Here is a 13,400-nt window from a genome sequence, read left to right on the forward strand (position 1 = left end):
ATAGAAAAGGCATGAAAATAATCTTTTAATATGTTGAACATATAAAAGTATGATAATATAAGATAAAATTAATTAAAGACTTTAAACGGCTTCCAAAAAAAAAGGTTTCAAGACATCAAATGTTATAAATTAAAATTAAGGCAAGAATGTATGCAAATATGCTATATTTATAAAATAATTTTGTCATAAATAATTTTTAATATTTACGATTATTTTTTTATATAGAATAGATATTACAATACATACCTATCGACAGCAATAGCAACAAGATGTAATATAGATGCCGTACAACATAAAACATCGCTTGAAGTCCACATGTCACATAACTCTGGCCCTAGGATCCATCCACGACTTATCTGTAACAGATTTGAATCAATATTGTTAGTTATAACAGAACCAACAATTTATTGCATCTAATTTGATCTGCCCGACTGTTGTGCGTTATATATATTTTGCACAAATCAACTGTATATATTTCCTCTAAAACAATGAAAAGATTTTATCGAAAAAAATTTATTATAAATTTCACACACACACACACACACACACAATTACTCAATTACTCTACCAACACAGCCCCTGCCATTATTACTGTATATCTGACACGACTGGTTGCACCAACCTCTGGGAGACTTAACTAAAAAACATAAAATAAAAAAACAATTGACTGCGACGGGAAAGGCAAGCAAACATATTTAGCGAGCGAAGCCGCGACGGGGGTGCTATTATTCTTATAATTTCTTTATGGGACATTCTGTATAAAGGGAAATTAAAATAAAATGAAGTATCAGATTAAATCAAATTAATAAAATTACTGATAAAAATAAAATACAGGTTTATATTAGGTACGATTATCAGGTATAAACCTAAAATTACTTCATTAAAAATAAACAGTAGACTTTATAATTGTCCAATCATGTCCTAAAAAAAAAAAAAATACAACACATCTTACAATAAAAAAAGAAAACGTTTTCTGAAATGAATAAAATACCCCACTCTTAACAACACACTTAAATCGCGGTTTTTTTTTGTGAGGTGAGATAACAAAGCCCTATTGTTATTTGCAGATGAAGTGTTACAACTGTATAAAGCTTTTTATATTAGACGCAGGTGGTAATTTTGTGATAAAAAACTGAAGTAGCCTCTCATATCTTTTTGTAGCCATTATATATATAAAAGTTATTATTCTTTGTGGTAAATGATTTAATAATTCCATTGTTCTTTTCTTTTTTTTTTTAGAAATTATTATTAATAATCTACAATAATGTTGATAATCGCTAGTCGTAACTAAAAAACAAAGCATTTCCTAACTTACGTTTATATGAACCTTTTCCATTATTTTCATCAATAGAACATGTCCTGAAAATTTCTCCGTGGGAAAATCTGTGTATATAAATATAGAATGATTTCAAATTGCGAGGTAATCTCTTGGGAGATGATTCTATAGCCAAAAATAAGAAAAAAAGTTTATATAAACATAGATCATTAAATGGTTCGTTATCGAGTTCTGGCTCGCTAAACATTTAGGCCTACTTTCTGCTCCAACTGTGAAATTAAACCGTACTAAAATTCTTGGGAACAAATCCAGAAGTAAATTTGATACTTCCTTATAGATTTTAATCTAAAAAATTGAATAAAATTTGTCCTAGACCTAAACTTAGGTTTTAATAAAAACAGGATAAAACACGGAAATAACACTTTTTATTTCCTTGTACGAAATAAAGTAATGTGATCGCGAAAAATTTTGGTTTTCAAATTTCAACGAAAATATTAATTTTGACTAGTTTCGGCGTAACTATCTCGTATAACTCAAAAACGATTAGACGTAGGATGTTGAAATTTTGGATTTAGGTCTGTTGTTAACATCTAGTTGTGTACCTTCATTTTTGATTGAAATCGACTGGACCAAAAGTGTCCAAAAAATCAAAAAAACCTTGGATTTCGGACTTTTTCTTAAATGCAGTAATAAGCTCTCATTTTTACTTCCTTGTACAAAGTAAAGGAAGTATTGTGGATGCGAAAAATTTCGGTTTTCAGGTTTTAACGTAAATATTCATTTTGACAATCCTTGAATCCATTGCTACTAGTTTCGGTGTGACGTCTGTACGTACGTATGTATCTCGCATAATTCAAAAATGATTAGCCGTAGAATGTTGAAACTTTTGATTAAGGACTGCTGTAACACCAAGTTGTGCATCTCCCCTTTCGATTACGATCGACTGGACCAAAAGTGTCCAAAAAAAGCCTAAACTCAAAAAGATTTGGATTTCGGACTTTTTCTTAATTGCAGTAATAAGCTCAATTTGGTTGGCTTTCAAATTTCAACGAAAATATCCATTTTGACTAGTTTCGGCGTAACTATCTCGTATAATTCCAAAACTATTAGCCGTAGGATGTTGAAATTTTGGATTTAGGTCTGTTGTTAACATCTAGTTGTGCACCTCTCCTTTTGATTGGAATCGACTGGACCAAAAGTGTCCAAAAAATTCAAAAAAACCTTGGATTTCGGACTTTTTCTTAACTGCCGTAATAAGCTCTCATTCAAAGCTTAAATGTGTCATACTGGTACTTATTTCTATTGGTTATAAAGTTACAGCCAAATAAAAGTTTAATTAATAAAATATTTGAATCTTACAGGGGAAGGTACATCGGTTCGAATCAGACTTCATCTCATTTTTTTTTAATATTGATTTATTAATAATTATTAGCCCCTGATTGTGAAAAAAAATTACAATAAATCATAATTCAATAATAAATTTAAAAAAAATTAATGAAAAAAAAACCAGAAGTTATTAATGAAATAAAATTTTATGTACTTTTCATTTTTAAAAAGTTCCTGTCCAATCTCCGGCAGCGAGACATCTGAGCATCTCACCCCTCCTTTCCTTTCTTTTACCTGTTTAGCCTTCTGTAATTACCTTTCAGATAATACTTCAGAGGATGATATGTATGAGTGTAAATGAAGTGTAGTCTTGTACCGTCTCAATTCGACCATTCCTGAGATGAGTGGTTAATTGAAACCCAACTACCAAAGAACACCGGTATCCACGATCTAGTATTCAAGTCCTTGTAAAAATAACTGGCTTTACTAGGACTTGAACGCTGGAACTCTCGACTTCCAAATCAGCTGATTTGGGAAGACGCGTTTACCACTAGACCAACCCGGTGGGTTAGCTTACCTCTCCAGGACAGGACTGTTCCAACCCAGGTCTTCACACAAGAAAAGCACCTCATTATTTGGTCTTCATCCTGCAGCTACGTCTCCCGAGATAATGCCCCCGAGATGCTTTACTCTATTATACGCTCTGTATAACTTTAGAATTACATTCAATTAAAGATAATCAGCTATATATTTTTTTGTAAGAAATTTTTTAGCTCGTAAAAAATTCCTGATCGAGATTCAAACCCAGATTCTTCAACATGAAAGTAAGATACATTACCATTTCGTCTTAAAGGTTGAATGAACATGATTTTATTTTTTTGATATTACATGTTGAAAGTATTAAAATAATTTTTTTACTATATGAAGAAACAGTTACAAAAATGTTTTTCAATACTTACTCTACTCAATCGATAAACTTAAAAAAAAAAAAAAAAAAAAACATTCAAGAGGCAAAGATAATTTGAAATTGAGCAGGTACATAAATGTCAATATTTCTACTAAAAATTTTATTAGATGTTGAGAGAAATGAAAGAAAAACTTACTGCAACGTACAAATATCGACTTTTGGAGAAAAATACAGTTTCCTAAACTTGTATATAAGTTTGTAAAAATTTTATCTGAGTCGTTAAAATTTGGTTGTAGTATAACACAATGATATGTTGTGAAGAAAAAAAAAGACATAAAATTTAATGTTTGAAATGAAATTTTCTACATATTTTCATAATACATTTATTAGTCATTTTAACAATATTTTTGTATTACAAACGGAAAAAATGTGTTTTTAGACAACAAAGTTTTCTGTTTTACATCAGATATTCAGATATTATGAAAACTACTGAAAATATGGTTCTGAAATTTGTTTTATTCGATTTTTAATGTGAAAAACCATAATAAAGTCATAAAGTTTATTACTTATTTTGGGTTCCTAGAAATTCAATATGGATTTATTCCATTCTTTACCCAGAAATCAGGGCGAATTCTTTCGCTAGCTGTAACTCGTTAATGGAGCGTTTCCAAATTCATGTTTATATGAACTTTTTTCAATATTTTTGCTACTAGAATGAACTAAGAAAGCCCCAAAAACAACGTGAATCACTATATATAAACGATTTATACAATGTAGTAAAATATTTAAAATACTGAAATTAGTTATGAATTTTTTAGCGTAAGAATTTAAATATCAAAAGACATTAAATATTACACCAACGTAAAATTTTTCCTAATATACAGAGTGTTTCGAAAATGGTGAGCTGGCTATACTTTTTCGGATTCTACTTGTAAAATTAAGCAAAAAATATCGTTAGGAAAAATAGTAAGTTCTCCTTTGTTCTTCCACTGTCCATTTTGTTATTTTTATATAAAAATTTATATATAAATTTCGGATAGACGAATCAAATTAATATTTGGTAAGCATCCTGATAATAAATATTTAAAATTAGCAAAAAATCCGGAATTAAATACCTTCGCAAATTAAAAAATGGCGGTCATGTTTATTTTTAAATCCGTTATTCTCCATAAATACTTGTTTTATCATAATTTATGTTATTTAAAAAAAAATTTAAGCCTTTTATTTTGAAAAAATTACGTTTTATTTTTTTTAAATCGGTTAACAAATTGCCGAGTTATGGCAGAAAATTGATGTAATTTTGTGTCTGTTTTCATGTCCTCCACTTTACGTTTAATTCGATGAAATATTAATTGTTTTTATTTATTGTTAATTCTAGTATTGTAAATTAGTATCAAATTAACTAATAATTTTTTCACAATAATAGACCTAATAATTAAAAAAAAAATAATGTTACGTTAATTATTGTAGAACAATAGGTGAATTTAAATAGTCAACAGTTGTTAAAAGTTATCAGAGAAATTCGAAGTGTCCACCATTAGAAATTACACAGATCTCTAGTCATTTTCTAGGAGATGTCTTAACCGTTTAAATATTCCAGGAGTATTCCTAATTTCATGAAATTCATTTTGGATCCTTTGTTGAAGATCCTCAATGTTGAGTTGAAATAAACAATAATATGTTTCAAAATGACCCCACAGGTAGAAGTCAAGAGGATCTAAGTCAGGTGATAGGACAGGCCCAAGCACTGGCCCTCTGCAGCCAATCAATTTTTTCTTGGAAAGTTTCATACAGGAAATCTGATACCGACTGACTGAAATGTGCTGGAGCTCCGTCGTGGTGAAACCACATATTTCCTCTTAAATGTAGAGGTTGGTCTTCCAAAAACTGTGGAAGATTTTTGGTTAAATGAGCAAAATAATTTTCTCTATTTATGACAGGAACCAAAATACAGAGTTATCATAAAAGAATGGTGCGGTTTTAGTAATTCATAGGAAGATTGTATGAAATTTCTAGATGTTATATTGGTATCTCTGAAAGCCTCCAACCCAAAAGTTTGTTTATCAGCATTTGTAACCACAACGTCAATTCATGTATTGTTTGTTGCGGTGAGTATAGTGAGTAAATAAATTTTGATAAAACTAATATTTATGGAGATATAACGGATTGAAAAATAAACATGGCCGCCATTTTGTAATTTATGAAGGTATGTAATTCCTGATTTTTTCTAATTTTAAAACTATATAACAAAGACGCTTACCAAATATTAATGTTATTTCTTTATCCGAACTTGAGATATAAATTTTTATATAAAAATAACAAAATGGCGGACAGAGGATGAACGAAGGAGAAATTGCCATTTTTCGTAAGGATATTTTTTGTTTAGTTTTACAAGTAGAATCCGAAAAAGTATATCTAGCCCACCATTTTAGAAACACTCTGTATATATTAAAAATAAACCATGAGTAATATTACACAATAACAAAAAAAAACAAAAATGGAAATAAAAATTATAGGCAAAAATATATTATCATTTATAATATATTAAAAGGCTTTTATTTATTTGAAAGATCCTTTTACTGGTCTGGTAAAAGCGTTGATAATATATTTATCAAGACAAGATTTTTATAAGAAATAACAGAAAAGATTTATTACAATGTAATTTTGTAATATCGTTTTTTTTTAAAGAAGGAATAAAAAAAAAGGAGGAAATGAAATCTCGCTTTTTAATCAAAATGTACGTTATTTTATTTTTAATATTTTAATTTATTGCGCAATTCGTTATACATAATATTTTGAATCTTGACATAAAGGATATATATATATATATATTTTTTTTTTTCTCAATGTATATTCTAACTATCAATTTTGTTAAAAGCAATATCTCTTTCTCTCTTTTTCTTTTTATACTCCCATCTCTGTTTTATTACATAATTTCTTATTCTTTTTAACCAGCTTTATACATCACTCTTGACAATTTTTTTTTTGTTTCACTTCTTTTTTTTCACTCTTTCATTTTGATTTCTTTTTACTGTATTATTTCATATTTTTATGAACGTAGTAGTAACACTGTGAACACTTCCCACTTTTTAAAAACTTTTTTACAACTTAGTTCCTTATAGTTTTAAATATAATATTATAATATTTTTTTTTGTGATAATATAAAGTTTTGCTATATTTTATTTTAAAGAAAAAGTATTTCTTAATTAAATGTTATTTTTTTCATATTAAGATTAAAAAAAATTCCTTTCGGCACTTCGAAAGACGGTAGGTAGATTTCACCGGTGCTAAGTAGGGGATAAAAAAAATTTCCAACTTAAGGTTAAGTAAAACTTCAAACTTATTCAATACGACAATTGCTGTACGTGAAAATAAATTTCAAGCCCCATCTTCTTACAATTCTAGCAATATTTTGGTCATCCCTTACCATAAGGGTTGGTCATATCAAAAATTGTTTCAGACAAAGGTTTTAGGTTATGTTTAGAGGACTAACGAACACTTTAAATCAATTCGATACTATGCCTATTAAGGGAGGTATGGTTTTTTCTTCAAAACCCCATTTTTTTCACCCTTTGGGTTGGTGATATCAAAATACATTTCTTAGATAGGTTTTAGGCCCTTATCCAAAGAATAATGAGAACGTTAAACGAATTCGATATTTTAGTTAATAAGAAAGTTATAGCGATATTTTGCTTTTTCGAAAAGCCCCCCCTTTCCACCCCCATGGTCCGATTTTGTCCATTAACGAACTCAAATGAGATTTTGGGTCGTTATATTTTATGTATCAATTTGAAAGTGATTGACGTAAAATTACGGCAGTTATCGTGTCCACAAGAAAGTGAAATATATATATAAATTTTCAACTGATGGTGGTTTTTCGGGTCTGGTGGATGTGAAAGTCAAAGATATGTCGAAATTTTCCGGATTTTGAATCATGGTACCCATTACAATAGGTTGCTTTCTTATGATATCTACCTAAAAAAAAACTACAGTATATATGTAAGAAAAAAGGAACCGTCAAAATATTTCTGTAGCTACAATGTAGATATACTGTATTACGTTACAGATGAGTCACTTCCGTCCGTCATTATAAGCGATAAAATGTTGCATTACAGTAGTCATAATTGATATGTTAATAAGGGTGATTTTTTAGTCCTGTTACCCAATTATTAATGTCTGGTAATTTTTTTCTAAGAAAGGGAAATTTTGTTTTGTGACATGAAATTGGTAGCGCTACTCAACCGGTATAGATACGGCAATGTGAGTTGATTCTCCTTGAGTTGTGTAAACTTTTGTACCGTTTCCGGTCGTGTTACGAACAATAGAACAACGAGTTTTAAACAATATTTTGCTACGAAATCGTACGCGAGTGTAAAAGAATCATTTCAAATCAATTTTATTGGTGTTCCTCCGCCAGAAAAAAATTTCAGTTTATAGGCTAGCAAATCGATTTCGAGAGACAGGTAGTGTTTGCGACAGAAAACGTAGCGGTCGACCGACTCACTTGGCAGATGACGTTTTAGAGAATGTGAAAACAAGATCGCTCAATTCTCCACGGAAAAGTTTACGAAAACTTTCCACACAAATCGGTTTGTCATATTCGAGTGTTCAGAAAGCTGCTAAAAAATTGAAATTGTACGAATTTAATCGTATCGCGTACGATTAATCCAAGAGCTTCAGCCTCCAGATTTAAACAAGCGATTGCAATATGGCCGTTGGTTTAAGTCTCTCGTAAACGATAACGGAATCGAATTTTTAAACACAGTGTTCTTTAGCGATGAAGCTTGGATCCATCTCGACGGTTATGTGAACAGTCAAAACTGTCGATTTTGGGCGGTTGAAAATCCTAACGCTTTACAAGACAAATCTTTGCATCCTGAAAAAATTGGTGTGTGGTGTGCGGTATCTCGTCATCGTATAGTCGGACCCGTATTCTTCGAACAGACAGTAAATGGTGAAGTATACAGGAATATTGTGCGCCATTTGTGTCCCTCCTGGAACCTCAATAACGGTATTGCTGGTTTCAGCAAGACGGCGCTACATGCCACACATGTCGAGAAACCATGGATTTTCTGCAAGAGTTCTTTGATGGTCGAATAATAAGCAACGACTTATGGCCTCCAAGGTCCCCAGACCTCACATCTCCTGACTAATTTTTGTGGGGCTATATTAAGTCCGAGGCATTAAAAAACAATCCTCACACTATTGATGAACTTAAGTCAATATTACAGTCTTAATCACGAATATTTCCAATTCAACTCTTAAAAAGGTTTCTGCTAATATGCTGAAAAGAGTCCGTGTATGTATAACCGCAAGGGGTGGGCATTTTGAGCATATTTTTTAACAATTATGTAAGTAATAGCTTTTTATTAAATCTCTTTTGTTTTTTTTTGTTTTTTTTTTGTCTTCAGTCATTTGACTGGTTTGATGCAGCTCTCCAAGATTCCCTATCTAGTGCTAGTCGTTTCATTTCAGTATACCCTCTACATCCTACATCCCCAACAATTTGTTTTACATACTCCAAACGTGGCCTGCCTACACAATTTTTCCCTTCTACCTGTCCTTCCAAAATTAAAGCGACTATTCCAGGATGCCTTAGTATGTGGCCTATAAGTCTGTCTCTTCTTTTAACTATATTTTTCCAAATGCTTCTTTCTTCATCTATTTGCCGCAATACCTCTTCATTTGTCACTTTATCCACCCATCTGATTTTTAACATTCTCCTATAGCACCACATTTCAAAAGCTTCTAATCTTTTCTTCTCAGATACTCCGATTGTCCAAGTTTCACTTCCATATAAAGCGACACTCCAAACATACACTTTCAAAAATCTTTTCCTCACATTTAAATTAATTTTTGATGTAAACAAATTATATTTCTTACTGAAGGCTCGTTTAGCTTGTGCTATTCGGCATTTTATATCGCTCCTGCTTCGTCCATCTTTAGTAATTTTACTTCCCAAATAACAAAATTCTTCTACCTCCATAATCTTTTCTCCTCCTATTTTCACATTCAGCGGTCCATCTTTGTTATTTCTACTACATTTCATTACTTTTGTTTTGTTCTTGTTTATTTTCATGCGATAGTTCTTGCGTAGGACTTCATCTATGCCGTTCATTGTTTCTTCTAAATCCTTTTTACTCTCGGCTAGAATTACTATATCATCAGCAAATCGTAGCATCTTTATCTTTTCACCTTGTACTGTTACTCCGAATCTAAATTGTTCTTTAACATCATTAACTGCTAGTTCCATGTAAAGATTAAAAAGTAACGGAGATAGGGAACATCCTTGTCGGACTCCCTTTCTTATTAGGGCTTCTTTCTTATGTTCTTCAATTTTTATTGTTGCTGTTTGGTTCCTGTACATGTTAGCAATTGTTCTTCTATCTCTGTATTTGAACCCTAATTTTTTTAAAATGCTGAACATTTTATTCCAGTCTACGTTATCGAAAGCCTTTTCTAGGTCTATAAACGCCAAGTATGTTGGTTTGTTTTCCTTTAATCTTCCTTCTACTATTAATCTGAGGCCTAAAATTGCTTCCCTTGTCCCTATACTTTTCCTGAAACCAAATTGGTCTTCTCCTAACACTTCTTCCACTCTCCTCTCAATTCTTCTGTATAAAATTCTAGTTAAGATTTTTGATGCATGACTAGTTAAACTAATTGTTCTGTATTCTTCACATTTATCTGCCCCTGCTTTCTTTGGTATCATAACTATAACACTTTTTTTGAAGTCTGATGGAAATTCCCCATTTTCATAAATATTACACACCAGTTTGTATAATCTATCAATCGCTTCCTCACCTGCACTGCGCAGTAATTCTACAGGTATTCCGTCTATTCCAGGAGCCTTTCTGCCATTTAAATCTTTTAATGCTCTCTTAAATTCAGATCTCAGTATTGTTTCTCCCATTTCATCCTCCTCAACTTCCTCTTCTTCCTCTATAACACCATTTTCTAATTCATTTCCTCCGTATAACTCTTCAATATATTCCACCCATCTATCGACTTTACCTTTCGTATTATATATTGGTGTACCATCTCTTTTGTAACTAACAAATACATTTTTTTATTCAACCTAAATTTCCCTTTCTTAAATTACATTTAAAATTGGGTAACAGGACTAAAAAATCACTCTATACAACTGATGTAATTATAAACAATACATGTACTTTTGTATAAATAGCACACCAAGAGACAAGTTTTTGGTTACTATATTCGATATGTCATTATATAAACGATACTTACTGTATAAATAAGTTATACAATTTTATAACTGGTCTAATTTTATTAAATTATCTCTTCCTATGTCTCTATTAGCAGAGAAGGTTTTCTAAGGCCATGTTCTTGACATTATAATGAACACTTTTCATTGTAATCAAACACCCACGTTATATGTTTGATCAATATTCTCACCTCCTTTTTTTTATTGTTAATATATATAATACATAACTTCACAATATGCCATCTTATACATTTTGTCTTTCTTTACATGTACTCTTCTCCCTTTAATTATCATACAGCTTCCTTTACTTTACCCCCTTTTTACCTACATTTCCGTATTATTATTATTATTTTTTCTATCTTCTAACTCACTATCGTATTTTCTTTTAATACTTGAAAGGTCAAAGGTAAAAATAAAGAATATTATGATTTTAAGAGCTGAAATTTATGTCAACGGTGCAGTATATATTTTTTCTCCTTTAAATATTATAATCGATTTCAAACTAGTTTTACCATCTCTGTACACTAATTTTTTCTTACTAAAGTTCATAAAATAAAATTGTCTGTTCATTGATAAATACTCAAAACATAAATTTTTAAAATGGCTGTTTTTTTTTTTAACTCAACAATTTATTTTCACACTGAAATATTTTCATTATAAAATTTTATAATTTAAAAATGAAATTTTGATACAGAGATTTTATTTTATTACATTGGAGGTAAAAGAAAATGTCTATTCTTTGAAATAGATACAGATTTCAAAGCCGTTAAAAATATATTACTACTATCTTCCAGTAATAATTTCTATATGATACTTTTAAGGAATGAAAATTTTACTTTCCCGCCAAATATATTGTAACAAGACCGGCATAATAAACATGAGTAACGGATAACGGATTCCTGAAAATTAAGAAGAAAATATAATAATAGGAGGAATCCTGAAAGGGGCTAAAAGAAACCCTTTTAGTAAAGGTAACAAGTCCGTTTAACAATCATCTTTTGTAATACTGCCCGCTGACACACCTAAAAATATGTTGTTCCGTGAGAAGAGTTACCGGACTAAGATTAGGAATGCATGGGAATGAAAGGGCTCGATCGATCGTTCTCACACTCAACTAGGATCTGGTCCGGCAGGTAAAGAAGATAGAAGTATAAATACTCCGGGAAAGACCAGTTGAAATAAATTCCGCGAGGAGAGTCTGCGATGTGAGTTCTGCGAAATCAGTCTAGGCGAGAGGTTCCGATGGCAGTCTGCGAGATGCAAGTCCGTTAGATGTCAGTCAGCGAGAGTATTCTATAAAAAACAAAAAAAAAACTAGATTTTGGACTTATTCTTAACTACAGTATTAAGTCTTCATCGGGAGCTTTTCAACGATATCATAAGTGGTATTTATTTTCATTGGTTCTACAGTTATAGCCAAATAAAATTTTAATTAATGAAATATTTGGATCTTACAAGGTGAAGGCACATCGGTTCGAATCCGACTTTCATTTCCTTTTTTTAACTTTTTTTTAAAATTTAAATATATTGATTTATTAATAATTATTAACCTGTGATTGTTAAAAAATCATTACAATAAATAATAATTCAATAATAAAAAAAAAACTTTTTAAAGAACTAGAGGATCGTATCTCACTTTCAAATGAAATAAATTAAAATGAAGTCCAACAAAAAATGTTTATATGTAATTTAATAGGCATATAAGGAAGACATGTGGTTTCCAAATCAAACTTTTGTTGAAAAAACTATGGAAAGAAGGAAAATAAAGCAAGAATAAGGAAATGTTTGTCCAAATAAACATTTCTATTTATTTTCGTATGTCCTGAATCAGTCCCTTAAGTTTGACCAACACCTTTCAGGATATTTGAATATATATACTCTTTTCAGTTTAGCCTCCGGAACTACTGTAAGGTATTACTTCAGAGTATGAATAAGGAAGATATGTATGAATGCAAATGAAATGTAGTCTTGTACAGTTTCAGGTCGACCATTCCAGTCCCAGCTGCGAGGCCGGTATTTATTAGGTGTCCCGGTTCCAATGAACGGCTGGGGACTCCATGGGAGAATAGGTGGTGATAAAATAAAGACCGATTCCTGGCCACCGGGTAGGGTTTTGGGAACGACATAATCGGGCCTGCTTCTCTTCCCTGACGGTTAGAGGCAGGCATACGAAAAGGCCGAGTCCCGGTCTCTGGGGAGGGGAGCCGGAAACAACATATTCGTACCCAGTTACTCTTCTCTGGGGATTAGTGGCAGACATGTAAAGATCCAACCATTGTATGTCCAGCCCAGGGGAATAGGGAAAAAATCGACCATTCCCGAGATACACTAACATCCTAGAATATGTACACTAATATCCCCGTCGCGGCTTCACCCGATCTATGTGGTGCTATACGTCTTGCGTTTCACGTCGCGATCGATTTTTTTGTATAAATTTATGTTTTCTAGTCAAGTAACGAGAGGCGGGTGCAGCCAGTCGCATCGCACATTCAGTAACAGTGACAGAGGCTGTGTTGGTTGTGACGTAGCGCTGTACGCCGTCACACCCCTTAAAAAACGAAATTAAAAAAAAAACGAAAATGGTTAATAGATGTTCATCTGAGAAGTATATTCAATCCCAAATTTACTGAAATCTCATTTATTATAATCAGATATGAGGAAAATTT

General features: G+C 31.4%; 1 protein-coding gene across 1 annotated transcript in view; it reads right to left on the reverse strand.

Annotated features, from left to right (window-relative positions):
- The window catches only part of LOC142334042 (5-hydroxytryptamine receptor-like), a 183,419-nt gene that overhangs the window by 31,129 nt on the left and 138,890 nt on the right, over positions 1 to 13,400 (reverse strand). The window contains exon 4 of the mRNA XM_075381708.1: positions 247 to 356. Coding sequence (XP_075237823.1) covers positions 247 to 356 — 110 coding nt within the window. The remainder of the gene's footprint in view (positions 1 to 246; positions 357 to 13,400) is intronic.

The sequence above is a fragment of the Lycorma delicatula genome, chromosome 13, assembly GCF_047948215.1.
Source record: "Lycorma delicatula isolate Av1 chromosome 13, ASM4794821v1, whole genome shotgun sequence".
NCBI classification, from domain to species: domain Eukaryota; kingdom Metazoa; phylum Arthropoda; class Insecta; order Hemiptera; family Fulgoridae; genus Lycorma; species Lycorma delicatula.